The sequence below is a fragment of the Caloenas nicobarica genome, chromosome 1 (genome assembly GCF_036013445.1).
Source record: "Caloenas nicobarica isolate bCalNic1 chromosome 1, bCalNic1.hap1, whole genome shotgun sequence".
In the NCBI taxonomy this organism is placed as follows: Eukaryota; Metazoa; Chordata; class Aves; order Columbiformes; family Columbidae; genus Caloenas; species Caloenas nicobarica.
This window is the reverse complement of record NC_088245.1, coordinates 195,779,725-195,796,991: the sequence shown is the minus strand read 5'-3', so window position 1 is coordinate 195,796,991 and position 17,267 is coordinate 195,779,725. Positions and strand designations below refer to the sequence as shown.

General features: G+C 41.8%; 1 protein-coding gene across 1 annotated transcript in view; it reads left to right on the top strand.

The window, feature by feature from the left end:
• Positions 1-1,068: 1,068 nt before the first annotated feature.
• Positions 1,069-17,267, top strand: part of FGF9 (fibroblast growth factor 9) — a 57,126-nt gene continuing 40,927 nt past the window's right edge. The window contains 2 exon segments of the mRNA XM_065648059.1: positions 1,069-1,433; positions 1,435-1,487. Coding sequence (XP_065504131.1) covers positions 1,069-1,433; positions 1,435-1,487 — 418 coding nt within the window.

Here is a 17,267-nt window from a genome sequence, read left to right as displayed (position 1 = left end):
ATTAAAAATCATTATTTGTTCTTGACTCATGATAAAGGTTGCTATTCACCTGCCTGCAGTTCAGTTTGTTCAATATCTGCTAAAAGACAAAAATATCGAAGGATACAAACTGTTGAATACTTCCACAATTTCCTAGATATAAGTAAATAAACAGTACTGCAAGCACACACTGACAATCTCCTCCCATCCCACCTAAACCCTCTGGCCTAAAAAACATTTAGGTCTTCCAGTCTTGAAATACCTGACTCTAATTAACTTATTTTCTGCAGAAAGAATGGGGAAAAGTTCACTACCACCACGGAAATAATGAAATTGGGAAGCATAACAGTATTTTGGAATTTGTGAAGATTATTTTGCAAATAATTACTATCTATCCTTGAATGCAACCTTCTGAGTGTGCACTGATGTTCCAAGACAAACAACATTTTAACATGCATAGCACACTTTCTGAACGTAGTAAGAGGAAATGTTCCAAACTGTTATGCGTGATGCATTTCAGACAAAGTACGAGATATAAAAGCACTGTTTTTGTGCAATATTCTTTTTTAAAGAGAAAAAGGGTGCACAACTGTCTGACACCACCTGACATGAACACTGGGCACCGTGGAAGAAAGATAAGCTTTGAAAGTTACCAGCAAAACGAGGAGCTCAGAACAGCCCCTGCACTCGTGAAAACCACGCAGGTTCATCAGGTTGCACGACCAGGGCTGTCAAGCGAACAGGGAACGCTCGGCGCTAAGGCCAACCCCGCCTCCTGCCTCAGGAAAACAGCCGAGTTCCCGCCCGTGAGGTGGGAAGGGTCCGTTTAAGGGGCACAGCGCTGATCACGGCTGCTGCCGAGGGGGCCGGGGCCGCCCGTTACCTGCGGGACGACCTGAGCGCGGAGCTCAGGGCGCGGAGGCAGCCGAGCTCTGCCCCCGGCCCGCCCGCAGGCCGCTCCTCCGCGCCCGCCGCCGGGAGGCCCCAGGACGCGCAGCGCCGCGCCCGCCTCCGACGCCAGGCCCCGGCCCTTCCCCGCGGCCCGCCCGGCCCTGCCCGCCGGCGAGAGGCGAGGCTGCCGGAGCGGGGATGCTGCTGCCTTACCTGAGCCAGCACCGTGGGGAACGCGCCCGGCCACCGGCTGTAACACGCCGCCAAGGAACCTCCCCCGACCAGGGCGGCGGCAGCGGCGACCCTCCAGCCGGGCGGGCGCCGCAGGGTGCGAGGAGGCCGCGGCCCGGCGAGCCGCCCCCTCAGCGGAGCGCGGCCGCCCGCCGCCAGCGCCGCTCTCCACGCCGCCATCTTCCCGGAAGCGCCCGTGGCGCCGCCGACATCGAACCGGCCCCTCCGCCGCCGGTCTCCGCGCGCCGCGGAGCGCATGCGCAGCGCCGGGCCCGAGGCCGCGGGGCCGTATCGCGTTCCCTGCGGGAGCGCAACGCGCCGGTCCCGCTCCGCGGCCGGGAGGGAAGCCGCCCGGAAAACCGGAGGGGACGGGTCCTGGCAGAGAGGTAACGCAGGCAGAGGTGCGCAGGGTCTCACAGCAGCGAGCGGCGCCGCAGGAAACGCGCCCGGCTCCCGGCCCCTTTCCCCCGGGCCGGGCAGCCCACTCAGGATGAGGGGAGGCGGCAGGACCCCCGTTTCTAGTGTTTCGCTGAAAGCAGCCCTTATGGAGGGGCCGGTCGGCGGGCAGAGGCTCAGTGCGGCCGGCCCGGGCCGCGCTGGCCGCGGGTTCCTGTGGAGAGGGCCCGCGCTGGCAGGGGTCGGGCGTTGTGTTTGTCACACGGAGGGAACCGCCCAAGGCCTTGCCCGTGCCGTAGGCCGTGAGGAGTGGCGACGCTTGTAACGGTGCCGGGGTCCCGCGGGTGCCCCAGGCCGCTCTGTGTCTCAGAGAGCTCAGCCGCACGTTGTTCACTGACGTGACTCTTCTTCCAGAGCTTTAGGCCAGTGGTGAGTACGCGAAGAGGAACGGGTCGTGAACTGGGCTTGAAGCCCTGCGGGAAGCCCAGCGTACAGAGCGGGGCAGGATGGGCGAGCGCGCCCTGGTGCTGCGGGGCTGACCCAGCACCGTGCGCTGAGCAGTTGGGGTTTGCGGAGCAGCTCAGGTTTTCCAAGTGTTGGAGACGTGTATGGATATGTTGCTCGGTGTATGCTCCTGACTAGAAACAACGAAAGCGAGAATAAGTTTAGAACATCCTTTTCAAGGGCAGAAGAGAGTTTCTCATGAAATATGGATGACAGAATATACCATTTACAGAAACTGTCATGGCAGAGGTGATAATTGAAAAGCCTTACAGATGGACTTGACCAGCAGTAATCACTTGTGTCAAAGACAGCTATTCACTGTCAATGCTTCAAAGTGCTTTTTTGTCCGCGACCATAGTTTTAACAAAGTTCTCTAGACCTCGATTAAATTGAGTTAGTTGATCACACTCAAACATTAGCTAGTTGATCATGTTCAAACATTGGGCTGTGTGGGAATCAATGAAATGGTCACGTGAAGCGGGGAGGAAGCTAAATGTTGTTCATACATTGGCAGTGCCAGTATCCCTGTTTTCAGAGTAGTTCACCTAGTGGCTCCATGTGAATGTGGGAAAAGACTGGGGAGAGACCTGCTGTGCGCAGTTTCCCATTATTTTGGTCTTTGGTTAAAGGCCTTCAGAAAGTCCATTTTAGCAAACTCTGTCTTTTACCTCTTTCTGATACAGCAGCCAGTACTGTGTTTTTAACATTACAAATGCTGTGGTACAGGCTGTGATACACGAAAATGCCTTTTTGTCCTCTGTCCACTGGCAAACAGTGATCATCCATCAGTGCCACTAAAGTAATTTTAGTTCATTCTCCTTCCCTGACCTGAATTCGGAGTCATAAATTCACTTTCATAGGTGGTAATTTTAGTCATGTAACTAATGGCATCTCAGAATTTATCCAGTCTTCCATTAGCATGTGTTGTTCACTGAGTGTCATTCTGTGAAGTGTTCGGGACATCTTCAGGAATGTGCCACCTGAGTCCTTAGCGGGATACAAACCCTTCAAAAACACCTTCTCTGGGGAACACAAATGACTGCTCATTGCAAAATCACTCAAGAGTGCAACATGCAGGGTGAATGGTTTCCATCTCCACAGACTAGTATACATTGCAAGATCTTTTTCCTATCCCCAGAGACTTAGAAAGTAACTCATACAGGAAAATCCTTTCTAATCCCCAGATACTGTAAAATGTAGCAGCAAAATCCCTCTGTCGTCATACACAAACACACAGTGCAAAGTTCTACTTCTGCTGTAGAGGTGTAAAAACTTGCAGCAAGTTCCTGTCCCCTATTTCTACTTCCCTCTAGACAGACAAAATATTTTCCATCCTAATCTTACAGTTTGACAAAGAATATTTGCACAAATACATTAAGAGTACTTCCCTTTCTGTGTCAGCCAATAACAAGCATGTCATGAATGCTGGCAACATCCCAGAAACATTAGTAAGTATGGCTGAGAGATTTGAATTCTGAATGCCAGATCCCTTGATGTTGAACACAAGACCACAACACAGGTGAGCAGGTTTAGTTCAGCACCCTGCCAGGCATTTTCAGTTTTTCTTTGAGTAGGAATGAGTAAGTAGGTCATTTGTGTTTCCTCAGGTGACATTCCTGACTGGAACAGATACAACTGCAAGGTGAGGGAGAACTGTTCTCATATGACTGTAGGCACGCAATGCTGATGCGGATGCTAAGTGTCCTTAGCCACCCCTTCTCTCCCTGCAGTAAATTCACCCCATCTGTGCAGTGCCCAGGAATGCAAAGCTACTGCTGCACTAACATGACTCACACCTGTGTTGCCCTAACCAGGCTGGTATATTTGTGGGTGCTAGAACATAAGCCTGAGTGGCTAGAAAAACCTTGGCTGCTAAGATATAGTCATCTTTCATCTCATGCAGTATCATTGCAGAAAGCAAAGATTGCTGTAGTCTACAGAAGTGACACTGATGGTCTGGTAAATACAACATCAGAAAAAAATTGAGCTACATGGTTACAAATATCATCAACCACTATGCCCTATGGCAGTAAAATGTTAGTTCAAAGGTTCTCTTTCCGATCCTGCACAGTTTGCTCTTCCTTGGCTCTTGTAAGCAGAAATTGTTACATTTAGCAAGCTGACATACCTGCTGTTTTAACAAGTACTTTCTACATGTTGACTTCAGACTTAGTTCTAGAGATGTTTGCATTTCTGAAAATTTGCAAAAGCAAATGAAAAGCCTAATAAAATATTTTCTTAAATGTTTAAGAATGTAATTTTCCTGTAAGATTCAATGTTCCACTGAATTGTTACATAACAATACTTAAATGCAGTTATTTCTTGTTAGGCATAATGAATATAATATGAAGTCATATTAAAAGACGAAAACACACTACCATGAAATAAAACCCTTGTGACTTCTGTGATTCTTAGGAAATAATGTTTGGCAGAAACTTCATTTCTTCCATGTTTTTTTACAAAGTCAAAAGCAAAAATCAAAAATACCAAGTAAACCTGCAGGTCCATGTGCCTGAAGGTCCACTTCTATGTCTCAATGTCTTTTAAGAGCGTTAGGCCGAGTTCCAACAGGGATTCACTCCCTGCTAGAACTCCAATCCCCTCAAGAGCATTAGGCTTAGTGCCAGCATTCATTTACTTCTGTAACAGCTTAAATTAACTCCTGTTACATGCAATCTAAACCCTTTCTTACTATTTTAGATAGAGCAAGAGTTGAGAGATGGATTCAGTCATCCAGTCTGAGGGCCACCCATCATGCTCATCTGTCTTTTGGGACTTCAAATGCTGCATAAACTAGATTGAGGAAGGCGATGAGCAGCCAGTTGTGAATTGAGGGAGGGGCTGGCAGCCACATTTTATATACATGACCCCATTTTATGAGAAATAGCATGGGGGTGGTTTTGCTTATTTGACAGCAAGTTCCAACCAAAAGTAAGATTTTAGTGGGCTAGACACCACACTAACGATATTTTGGATACTTTACTCGAGGAACAGAACAGACAAGCTAATCGAAAGACAGGAAGTATCACTGCTCCTGTGTAACCTCATCTAAGTGTTCCTGCTCTGGCAGGGGGATTGGACCAGATGATCTTTTGAGGTCCCTTCCAATCCCTAACATTCTGTGATTCTGTGAAGAGCTGGACCATAGATGAAATTCTGCCCAAAGTCAGACAGAAGACTGGAACGGAAAGTCTCACAAAGCCAGGCCTCCTTTAGCCTCCTCAAAATTACATTGGTCCTCTTAAGAATGTCACTTGTATTTTACTTTAACAGATGTGAGAGCAGTATGTCTGCCTGTGATCACAAGGAGAATGCTCTAAAGGAGATAAGGATATAAGCACAAAGAAGACAAGTTTTGTTAAAAGTGATAAAATGAAATAAGCTTTGTGGACTTTGAAAACTACAGGGTGATCAGATAAAACTAGACAGTTATTAAAGTTGGCTGGCTGGTACCTTGATCTCTATACAGAGTCTCAAAGGTCCTGTACCAAGGTTGTTTGTGGTGAAGGTTGGGATTTGACTTCAGAGATTTCCAAAGCTGCTTTGTATACTAGATGGACTCTTATTTGTAGAATCATAGAATAGTTTGGGTTGGAAGGGACCTTCAAAGCTCATCTAGTCTGACCCCGCTGCAATGAGCAGGGACATCTTCAACTAGATCAGGTTGCTCAGAGCCCTGTCCAGCCTGACCTTGAATGTTTCCATAATTTCTACCAATCCCTCCTCCACAAGAAGAAAAACAAATAACGAGATGAGAGATCAGTTTCAAGGAAGCTGAAATACCCTCCTCTGATGAAGAAGCCTTAAGATGACAATGTGATGTTAGTTTACAGAAAGTCCAGTTATTTTATAGGCTTTGGAGATTAAGGAAGTAGAACTAATTACCAAAAAGTCAACATTCATCTACTAGTAAGACTGAAAATAAATGTGAACATTTTGTGGCTAGATAACACCATTTAGCTCATAAATAAGAGTTCACAGCAATCTTTGCCTTTAGGACATAGGCCATAAATATGGCTTATCTTCAAATATTTTCAACTTGCTAAAGTTACTTGAAAGCTTATAATGATAGAGGCTATTTAAAATGAAAATAATTAAAAATTATCTAAGATATGTGTCCCCAAATACCTCTCATAGCATTAATTTATATTGACCTTTCCACCAAACCATCTGCCCACACTGTTCCAATGTAGTTAGCTGAAAAACACCTTGCTGGCATATGTAACGCATTCCCTCAAACTTCAGAAGAATTACTCTTTGTAATTTGTAAGTCAAGGTGAAAAATCAGGAAAAAAGTTGAAAGCAAAAATCTTATTAAAAAAAATGAGAATTGAAGGTACTTGTAATGTAATTGGAAAGATTTTAAGATACTGTTTCTAAGTTGGCTGTGACTTTTTTGTGATAAATATTTGATTTATAAAAGAAATGGTAACCAGACTGTTGAAATACTGCTTTTATGTGAATAAAAAAATGCACATCAAAATTGATACTCTTTTGTGAAGCAACATGCATTGTTTTTAAATTTCAAAAGTATATTTGTTATGGCTCTCCAAGTTAGGCTGTAGGTCTCAATTCTGTGAAGAGTTACATGTCTTATGCCCAATTTTAAGCATTTTGAAAAGTTCCGTGGTCTGAAGCAAGATTACTCCTGCTTAAAATTAATTGTATACATAAATCTTTGAAGACTGGGGGCTTGCTGGCTATTAGATGAGAACTGTGGTTCAACTGTCATTTTATCTTTTCATGATAAGATCCCATGGCACTTTTGCAACAATAATAGAGGTCCCATGGTCCCCTGAAAACATTTTAAGTAATGGAATTACATTATGTACATTAGTGGTTAGTATTTTCGTCATGGTTCCAGCTGAATAAGATATACTTCATTTTTCTTCCAAACATTCCTCTGTGGTATTATTAGCACTGATTAAAAAGGTAGACCCACAGCTAAGTGAAATCCTATCATTTTTACTTTTTACCTATATCTTTATATACATACATATATATACACATTTATATATATGTATTTAGCCTATAATATATTATTTGTAGGATTTCCTGAAATCTTATTACTAGTGCTTTCCATGTAAATATAAAATTTTATTGTGGGGACCTTACTGTATTTCAGGAAGCGTTTCTTCTCTTTCATTCTCTGAAATCAGTATGAGAATTGCCATCAATTTTAATTATACCAGTATTTCACCCTAAGTTTTATATGAAGAGTTGGCAGTAATAACTATAGTTAAGGTTGCCTAAGACTTTCCACTGTATAGATTCTGTACTTAAAAAGAGAGAGGGATAGAAATTGTACATAAGGGTACAGTAAAACAAGTCAAGATTAGCAAAGTTAATTTTATCTGTGTTACTTGAAAAAACAGAAGGATTTATTAGGGGCTCAGACTCTATATTTTTAAAAGCAATGTGACTGATATAATTTCAAATAATTATTGTTATGGAGTTCAAAAAATACAATAAAGATGGCAAAGACATTACTTCACAGTATTACTAAAGAAACAAATATAGAATTACCAGTATTTTAACTTGTAAAATATTTTTTAAATATATGTTTTCTGGAAATGTTGAAGTAGAAGCATCATATACCTTCTTTCTTGTGTCTTTTCCCAGACCACTGTCTAAAGCTGCTATTAATAACACTTTGTAGTACTACTGTGATTTATTAATGAAAGTAATCTTAAATTACGTCTTTAATACTGCTGAAGATGAAGTGTATATAATTATTTCTTTGAAAAAGAAAGGAGTTATAAAACTTCGAATTACTGTTTTCTGTAATGTGTCTCATTATTTTAAGTAGTGTTTACTTCTTTTGCTCAGAATACCATTTATGATCTTTGCACCTATTTCTGTATAAGCAGGGTAAGGCATGGTTATTTTCCAAATATGTGTATTTAGTTGTTTAGTAACTAAAATTAGTATAGGGTCTGATCTAAGCTAATAGCATGAGTGTGTGGTAGACACATACCTTCACTATAAAAGGTTCTGCGATTCTTTCATAAAAAAATTGAAAGTCCTAATACAAAGTTCATTGTGGTCAGCAGAGTCTTTCTGTTTTCACTGATGTCTGCATTTGAGTCTTACAGGGTTGAAAAATAGCTGTACTATTCGTGTAAATGTTGTGGGCAGTCTTGGTATATTTGCTAGTGAGGAGTTCCTTAGGCTGTAGCTACATCAAAAGGGACTGTTGGAGCCACTTAAAAAAGCATAGGAATAATGGCGCTAACAAAAATCCCCAAAGAAACTGGGGACAAAGCTGCTGTTTGGGGAACGGTCCCACTTGGTACCATTCGGGCAGGAGCTGTTGGCTGAACACACCCAGAGAGGGTTTCCAGTCCATTACAGGTCCCTCCAGAAAAGAGAAGGGTCTTGAGGGAACTTGGGAGAGTTGGTACTCGGCAATATCTGAATTGTTTGTGTCTGAGGAGGCATAAGCTATACCGAGAGCAAAACATCAATTTACAGAGACTGGCTCACGTTCACAAGGCTTAGGGGGTCTCCTGTTCACATGGCATTCACAGCTTTTATGGGTCTTCTGCTCACACATTTAGGTACAGCCTCTCTGTATGTGATCTGTAGGGGAAAGATTTAGTTGGAGCAGCCCAACGCACAGCCAGGACACTCGCATGGTGCTGGGTCCGGTCCTTGAGCTCAGTCCCTCTCTCTCTTTTATGCAGCACAAAAGATGTGCCCATACAGCATTAGTTAGGATCTGCAGCAAATCAGCTGTAACTTAATTTCTGAGGAAAGGGAGCTGGCGAGACTAAACCATGTGTAACGGGGTTGTGCAGAATGGCAAGGGTATATAAGACATTACTAGGATTCATCTGGCTAAAAATAAATGGCTACAGAAAGGTGTCCACACCTGAATTAATTGCCTTATGCTCTTGTTGCAGTCAATGGGGACAAGTATGCATCTCTGCGTCATGATTCATCTCATCATAAACCAGATGTTTAAAGTGGTTCGGATGAATCTCAAGCAAAGGAATACCCATTTCACTCTTCCTAGCTGTAAGGGGAACTGAGATGATTTTAGTTCAGTGATAAATATCTACACTGTAAGCTGCTGTTATCTACTGCTTACTGTTGCTGCAGAGGTTCTTGAAAAGGAACTCTTGCAGATCTGGATATCAAACTTGTTGGTCATATACGCCGTTGGGGTTGACAACAAAGGAGATAGTTGGACGCGGTTTGATTATGGGGTGCCACCCATGTGGAAGCACAGATGTGTTACTTCGAGGTGCAGCTGAGGGAAGAATGTCTCATCGCTGTTGCATGTGAGAAGTTGTGATACCCTCCCTATCTAAGCACTCACTTGTTACTAGGCTTGTGAACATCTGTATTTGGGAACACTGGAATTTACATCTCTTTTGTGTCTTGCCTTGTATTAAAAATATCCATGTCCCCTGTCAGTTCAGACATCACTGGTATCGTCTGCTACAGAGAGACCCCACAATGGTAGATGGCCCAGTGCTGCAGAGGCTACCTGCGTACTTGTCTGGGGTAGCTTAGTGCTAGGCTTACCATGCTAGGCTGCCCCTAAGCTTAGTTGAGTGCGGCTCTGTGAGTCGGGAGAGGGCAACTGATGAAAGCAAGTTGTTGATTGTTCTCCACAGCAGCAAGAGAGATTGCCATTTTGACTCAGAGGACCTGAGGTCAGTCTGGAGCCTCCCACTCCATAAGCCCTGAGAAGCTCTGGGAAGCTGTGGCAGCAATGGAGGACTGAGGACCAGTAGAGCCTATAGGTAACCTGCTGGAAACCAGGGACTGTCCGTGGTGGGATCTTACCCTAAATCTACCCATGACAGCTGTCCGTTACACCTGATAACATCCCAGCGCCCAAAAGAGCCCACTACTCGTACCAGACTGGATGGAGGAAGTGGAAGGCGAGTTTGAGGCATAAGTATTGTGTTGTTATGTTGAATAAATGGTGGGTTAGCAGTTGTTGCAGACTAAGTAGGATCTAAATGACTTGACACGCTTGCAGTCCATGTCTGTTCTCCTCCTTTTAGTCTACTCTGCTCCTTAATCTCTTTTTATGTAGTCTCTATTTTACAATAAGTCATATTGTGTGTATTCAGCAACTAGGTTTACTTGCTGATTACCAGAACTACCACTAGTGGTTGCGGAGGTACCAGAGTCCCTGCAGGGAGAGCAACAGGGTATTTCACTGCTCTGAAAGGTTAGGGTACCCTGTCAAGAACTGGATATTACAGCATCTGTGGAGGGTCACTAGAGGCTGATTGCCTTTTTTTGGTACTACGGAGTGCACTAGACTGAAATCACTTGTCTAATATCTTAAAGCAAGGCAGTGGCAGAGCTGGAAATAATCCCTGAAGGCAAAAGCTATTTGTAACGTATTTTCTGCAAATATTGCATTATTTGGATGGTTTCTAGGTGTTTATTGCAAATTCAGAAAAAAAAAAAAAGGTCTGCATTACTGAACTTTTGGGGTCCACATTTGATTTTTAAATCCAAAGATGACTGTCTCTGTCTCACACTACTACTCATGCACTGCCCTACATTCACCTTGCATGTCATTTTAAAATCTTCCTAGCTACAACTCCACTGATTCTGATTTGTTGTAACTTAAATTCTGAAGAGACAGGACAGACTACGGTCTAATAAAAGCAAGCAACAAGAAGATGTAAGAAAGCAATGGGTAAAGCATGGTGGGAACCTCTACCATTAACTTTATGCCTTATTTAGTGCACATTATTTTAGTTCCTTTGTATCTAAATGACACAAGTTAAGAATCCTTTATATTCCCTAAGACTTTGAGACAATCGCTAATATATTAATCTGCTTTAAGTCACTGTCAAAACTATTCTGGACTTCAGAACTTATCTTTTGTACTTCTACATACACTTGATAGCCTAAACTTAATCCACTTTATTCATCATCTGTTTTTCCTCCAGCCTTAGATATAGCTTAGCTAGAACAAATAGTGAATGCCCTGCAGAAGTCTTTTTAGATTCCATAAAGTTATTCTCTCCTTTCTGCAAAAACTGTGCCATCCGTAGTCATGATCTGAATCACGTTGTGACCCAAAACTAGCATTAAAAAACCCCACAAAAACCACAAAACCAAAAAGACAGAAAAACAAGCTAGGTTGCAATTACCTCTTAGGATTATGTTAAACATTTTAATTAGCATTTCCTTTGGTAACTTACTTTTTTTAAAGCTGTAAACTTTTTCATTAGTCAGCATGCCACATATCTGGCTATTTGGATGCCCACATGTAATAAATTTATTATGGATATCATGCAGACAAGCCAAAGTTTCTAACACTTCTCAAATGTCAGATAGTCTTCAAAACTCAGAAGAAAGGTTACTGCTGGCTGGATATTTAACTAAATAATTTTTAAGAAAGACAAGCTAACTTGAGTAAGACAGATACATTCACATTTCCTGAGCCTACCTACTGAAGTAATTCAGGAACTAGCCCAAGTAAGCACTGAATCATTTCCAAGTATTTCAGATATCTTTGAAAACTCATGGAGGACAGAGACTACTAGAAAAGGACTGAAAAATGGAAACATAGTAGCTTTTAGAAAAAAAAAAGATAGAAGAGAACCCAAAGTAGCCAGGTAGCCTAACAAACTTCCACCCCTGAATTCTGGAACAAATTATTACATAAGCAGTTTCTAAAGGCCTAGAACATGATAAGGTGATAAAAACTTCCTGACATGCCCTGTCAAGAACGTATCATGTCAAACTAAATTAATTTTCTTCTTCGATATATTGCCTACTAGATACAGATGAAGCAGGAAAAATGACTTACGTAGATTTCAGTAAGGCTTCTGACTCTGGTCCCTGTTGTTTTTTATAAGTAACTGAAGAAGTACAGCCTAGATTAAATCTCTAGAAGGTAAGGATGGATGAGGCCAACTAATAAAAAAATACTGTGTTGGAAAAGTGGTTATTGATGGCTTACAGTCAATTTGAGGTGGCATTTCATGTAGGCTCTAGGAATTTGGGGACAGTTCTCTTCAATCTGATGGGATGAGTGACTAGGCTGTATGCTTATAAATTTCAAAATTTATGTCAAGCTGGAAAAAGTTTGAAATACCCTGGAAAAAGGGATCAGAATAGTAAAATGATCCTTGCAAGTTGCAGACATGGCTTAAAATCAACAAGTGCAATAAGTATAGGTTCTTAAACCGAAGAAAGAGGGATCAATTGCACAAAACTAAAACAGACCAAAAAAAATACCCTAGATGGAACAGGAAGACTGCAAAGAAGACTGCGTAGATCTGAAGGAACTTAAAAACTGAATGAGCTCCATAAATGTGATCATGTCATCTATAGCCAATTCTCATGTATGAAATGTACTGTCAGGGAGATGGAAAGATTGGATACTCCCCTACAAATGATAGAACAGCTCGGGTTGGAAGGGACCTTGAAAGATCACCTGGTCCAACCTTTTATAGGAAAGGAAGCCTGGGTGAGATGCTCTCCAGAGGTCTGAACTGGTTTACTGTATCCAGTTTGGGACGTTAACTTTAGAAAATAAAAATAAATAGAAGTGAGTTCAACAAAGTGCAACAGCATAAGACTAGAGTAAAAACTGCAATTTATTTTTAGTGTAGACAGTGGAAAATAGAGGAGGGAAGTGCTGACATCCCCCTTATGGAAGAGTTTTCTAAGAAGAATAGTGATCAGTTGTTCTCCAGTGGCCGTGTAGGGAAAAGCAAGGAGAAATAGCTTAATTTCCAGGTTAGAAAAATCCTTTTCATTATGAATATAGGGAAGCAATGGAACAGGCTATGTAGAAGGGCTGCAGAACACGCTTCATAGGGGTTTTTTTTCTGGATGAATTAAGTAACTGTCTCTTGAGACTGTTCTTTACATATTTCATTCTGCCCCAATGCTGTAGTTTGAGATAGTGATCCATTGAGATCCCTACTGCCCTAAATTTCTGTGATTCTATGAAATCTGTGCATAGATGTGCAAACGATACAAAATAGATCTTTAAAGATGTCTTCCCCTATGAAAACAGAATGGAGAAATTCTGGATCATAGACTCTAGCCCTTAGTTTAATTTCTTATATTAAATCTTGGAGTCTGAAGATTATAATATTAATTATTTTTTTGTTGCTAGGTACAGTTGATTTTCTTTTTAATCTCATGCTTTCTATCTCAATGGCATAAATAAAAAGTTGCTCCCCTAGATGCGCTGTAAGTAATTCCAGGACATCCAGAAACAGAAGTGATGCAGCTTGATTCACGTGATTGTGTTCTGTGCCAAAGGATGAGAATGCCATTATTTGTACTTCACATTTCCACTGGTTTCTCTGAACCCTGTAACGTGTCATTAAAGTCGTCTGCCTTCTCCTATGAATCTTGGAGTTATAATATTATACTGTACAATACACAACCCTATTGTAATACAGTTAATAATATTATGTGTTAGGCTTATGAATAAGAAATAAGGGTTTACTGTCACCCACATCTTTCATTCTAGCAAATCAGAAAAATGCTAAGATCTTTACTCACAAAAGGTGTCTTGCCTGGTTTCTCCACACTTAATATTAACTTGACAGTTATGAAAGTAGGAATTACTGCTGTTGTTTTACACAAAACCAGAGATTCTGCAAGAGAAAATTAATTATAATTTGGAACACTTTGCAGTCTTTAGAATTGGCCGCATTTTCCCCACCACCCAAATTATTTTAAATTGTAAGCAGTTTTGCAAAGCTGTTAGCATTATTTTCTCAGCTCACCCAGTTTTTTTGCAAGACATATTATCTGTGATGAATCACGACATCTTTTATGAAAATATTTATAAGAGCATTAAAGCCGTCAGGTATAATTTGCAGCTTTTTCTCCTTTAGATTCAGCACTCTTTCTGAAAATAAGCTAATTTAATAACTAGGGAATCTAAGTTACAATCAAATTTATTATATTTATTATATTTACCAGACTTGAATTTCAAATGAGATACTGTTAAAATGTACTTGAAGAGGAAAGAGCAGAACTGCCAGTGGGCATTGAATTAGCAGCCTGAAAAATGTCTCATAATGTTGTGATCAAGAGCATTAGGGTGATGAGAGAAAGAGGAAGAGAAATTTTGTTTGTCTTTATATCTTCTACATGTTGTGCAAACTGAAATGAAGGCAAGAGCCTCAGCCCAAAGCTTCAGTTGAGGAGAAAGAGTGCCCTCTTTTTAGATATTTCTGTGATTTACAGTATGCCTTTATAATCTAGCATTGCAGTTCTGCCTACAAATCTCTAAATTACTGCCAGAGACATAGACACTGTTGTTTATGTGCACATATGAGCTCTTGCCACTGTGTGCTGCATCCTGGACGTAATCTCGTGAGTCCTGCGTCCGCGGAATTTCTGCTGAATTCTGGCTGAGGTTCGTGCTTGGAAGGATTCGGGTTTGAGGTGTCCATGTCAGAAAGAGCTCAGTAAAAGGCCTGCTCAAAAACAAACAAAAAACCCCAACAAAAAGCAGTCTTCTGTTGCTGACGTTAGTCTCCTCTGCGTCTCAGTCACTCAAGCCCATTAACAAAGTCTGTGACACAGATGATATTTACATATACATGTTAACACTGCCTGTTATTTTGTGATCACATTAGTTGCATTTGTACAGTGGACATTTCTGATTCCAAAAGGTGCTGCCAGCTTTTGTGTACACAATTAAAGCTTAAGCAGAGTTTTTAGTCTTCCCAAGGACTTCTACGGGCTTTCATAGATTTAAAAACTTAAGTTGTGGTTCTCTTTGGTTCATCGCCTGTTAAAGAATGTTAGCTGTACTAAAACTGGCAAAGGGTTTAAACGGGAAGAAAAAAGCAGTATTCCAGAGAACCAGGATACCATAAAATATTTATTTTCTGAAGGTATGTTGCCACCTAGCAAACACTGAGAATAACAGTCACACAAATAGAAAAAAGAAAATCCAAAATGCTTAGGAAGTCTTGCTTAGTTTTGAAAAGCTTAACTGAAGAAACAGCTTGAGGTTTGGGCATTCCCACTGAGCTCTTTGCACGAAGGGGATTGTCTCTGTATGGATGTGGCACATCATGGGCAGGACAAAGTCAGCTGTTCACCTGGCTCTGCTGTAGCTCTAACCCTCCACAGCTGCAAATGTGCACATCAGGAAGCGGACGAGGAGGCTGATATATTAACTCCTCCTGGCATTTCAGAAGACGTGTATGCTACAGTGCAGAGCCCTTGGCGCTGAAGGTAGCTTTCACAAAGAGGTTATGGCACAGAGGCCAGAGCTCGTACAGAGATACAGAGTCTTACTCTAGAATGCTGTATTCTTTTGCTCTCTGTTTTACACACAGATCTTTGAGGGAGCTCATAGTTTGAGGATGACAAATTTGATAAGAAAAATGGAAGAGGATCAGATTGTTACACGAGAAGAACTGAATGAACTTTTAGTAGCAGGGTAGGAACAAGATGAAATGTTGTAATACCCAGTGCAAGGTCACTGGGTATTATTATTAAGGGCAAAATACTAGAATTTCTGCTCTAAATCCTCAGTGATTAAGAGCTTGAGGACTCCATACATGAATATTTCTTGCTTCAGTCATGAAACAGCCACACCAAAGCATGACTAAGATGAAAGGCAAGGCTGTGGTGGAATGTGGAGCTGATGAGATAGCTCCATAATGAGAGCAGAACTGGAGATGAAATCAAAGATGACTGAATTGACTTGACTGCACCTTCCTGGAAAGCTAAAGAAGCAGAGGTAAGAACCCTTCAATAGTTATAAGAAATCAGAGAGAAGAAACAAAACCCAGAAGACAAGATGTCAAAGCAGCTCACATGACATTGCAATCTTACATCTTACGCTGTCAGCAAAAAGAGATGGGATGAATTTCTGCAGACTCAACAGTAAGTGCCATGCGGCAGCGATTAGTACTATCAAAATGCTGGAACTGATGAGAAGCAACTCAGCTGTAGTGACGGGGAACAGATGTCCTCAGAAGAGCATGAGACAGCATTCTGCCATGTGAGAGAAATCTTTGCCTAAACCGATGGTTTGTTTTGTGGGCTGGGATATGTATCTCTCATTAGATAGGAATTTTAGCTTTTCCCATCTTTTGTGTCAATAGGTACCCAGTCTGGACCTCAGTGAAGGTGGAACAGTCTTTTTTTGTAAATGCAGCCTAATGGACATTCATTATCAGCAGTTACTTATGTTCTAAATATCAGCATTAGGACTAGCAGAGGTGCCTGCATTTGTGAATATATTCAAGGAGGAGTGCATTGTCAGGACCAGTTCCTCTCCAGGTCAGTGTGAATTCATGTTTTGTCATGGTCTGGCTGTAACTGACCTTGAGTTGAGTGGTTTATATTCCCTCTTGGAGTAAGACTGGAAATTGTTTAATCTTATGCAGTTCTATACCATCGAGCACTTGCAACTGGAGCCACTTGTGTGAAGCTTCCCCCCAGGAGGTTGGAGGTGGCCACCTAATATTTGGCCAGAGGACAGAAGGAGGGTTTGAATTTGCAGCCTGCCAAGGGTGGCTGAAGTCCTGAGGGTCAAAAGCACCCAGACTCAGCCCCAGTCAGGAAGGGTCCCTGAGCAGGTGATAGCTCTGAGCTCTATGCCTGTGCTGCCCATCTAAAGGGAGGCGGGGGTAGGCAGACTGCTCTGTGTTTGATAGCGAGAGAAGTAGAGACTGCGATCTCTCTGTTAAATGCTGTTCAAAAGATTTTTTAAAAAAAGAAAAAGTCATTTTACAACATTCCACTCAGAAGTAGCTTATCTAAGGACTACTCTTGAAAGGAATTGCTAGTAAGGTCAGGCTGGAAGGCCAGTTACAGGCAGAATTTAGTATGAAACTAATGTTCTTTGTCTCACGATGTATACTGCATACAAGCTTGCTGCTGTCTTGTTGCCTGCACCAGCTTTTCTTCTTGGTTTGCTTAAGCAGAATCATGTGAATAAAAAGGTACCGTGAATAAAAAAGTACCATGCTTATCAGCCTCTTGGCAGCTCATGTCTGTTCTCCATAACCTGGCAGGACTACCCCGGTAACTACCCAAATACTCTAAAGCGAAGATCATAGCTCTATATCCTCTGAAATAGGAAACCTTTAGTGGTTTAGGCTTGGTTGACATAGTTTTCAGAAGTGCTAAGGAGGTATGAAGTGATGTAAAGCAAGTATTTTAAATTTTCATATGTGAAAAAAATGCCACAGTTTAATGAAGGTGTAATCTCTCTAGAGAAGAATGAGGCCAGGAATTTAAAACAGTGGGTGCTTAAAATCAGGCACTGAAATCCTTATCCTTAC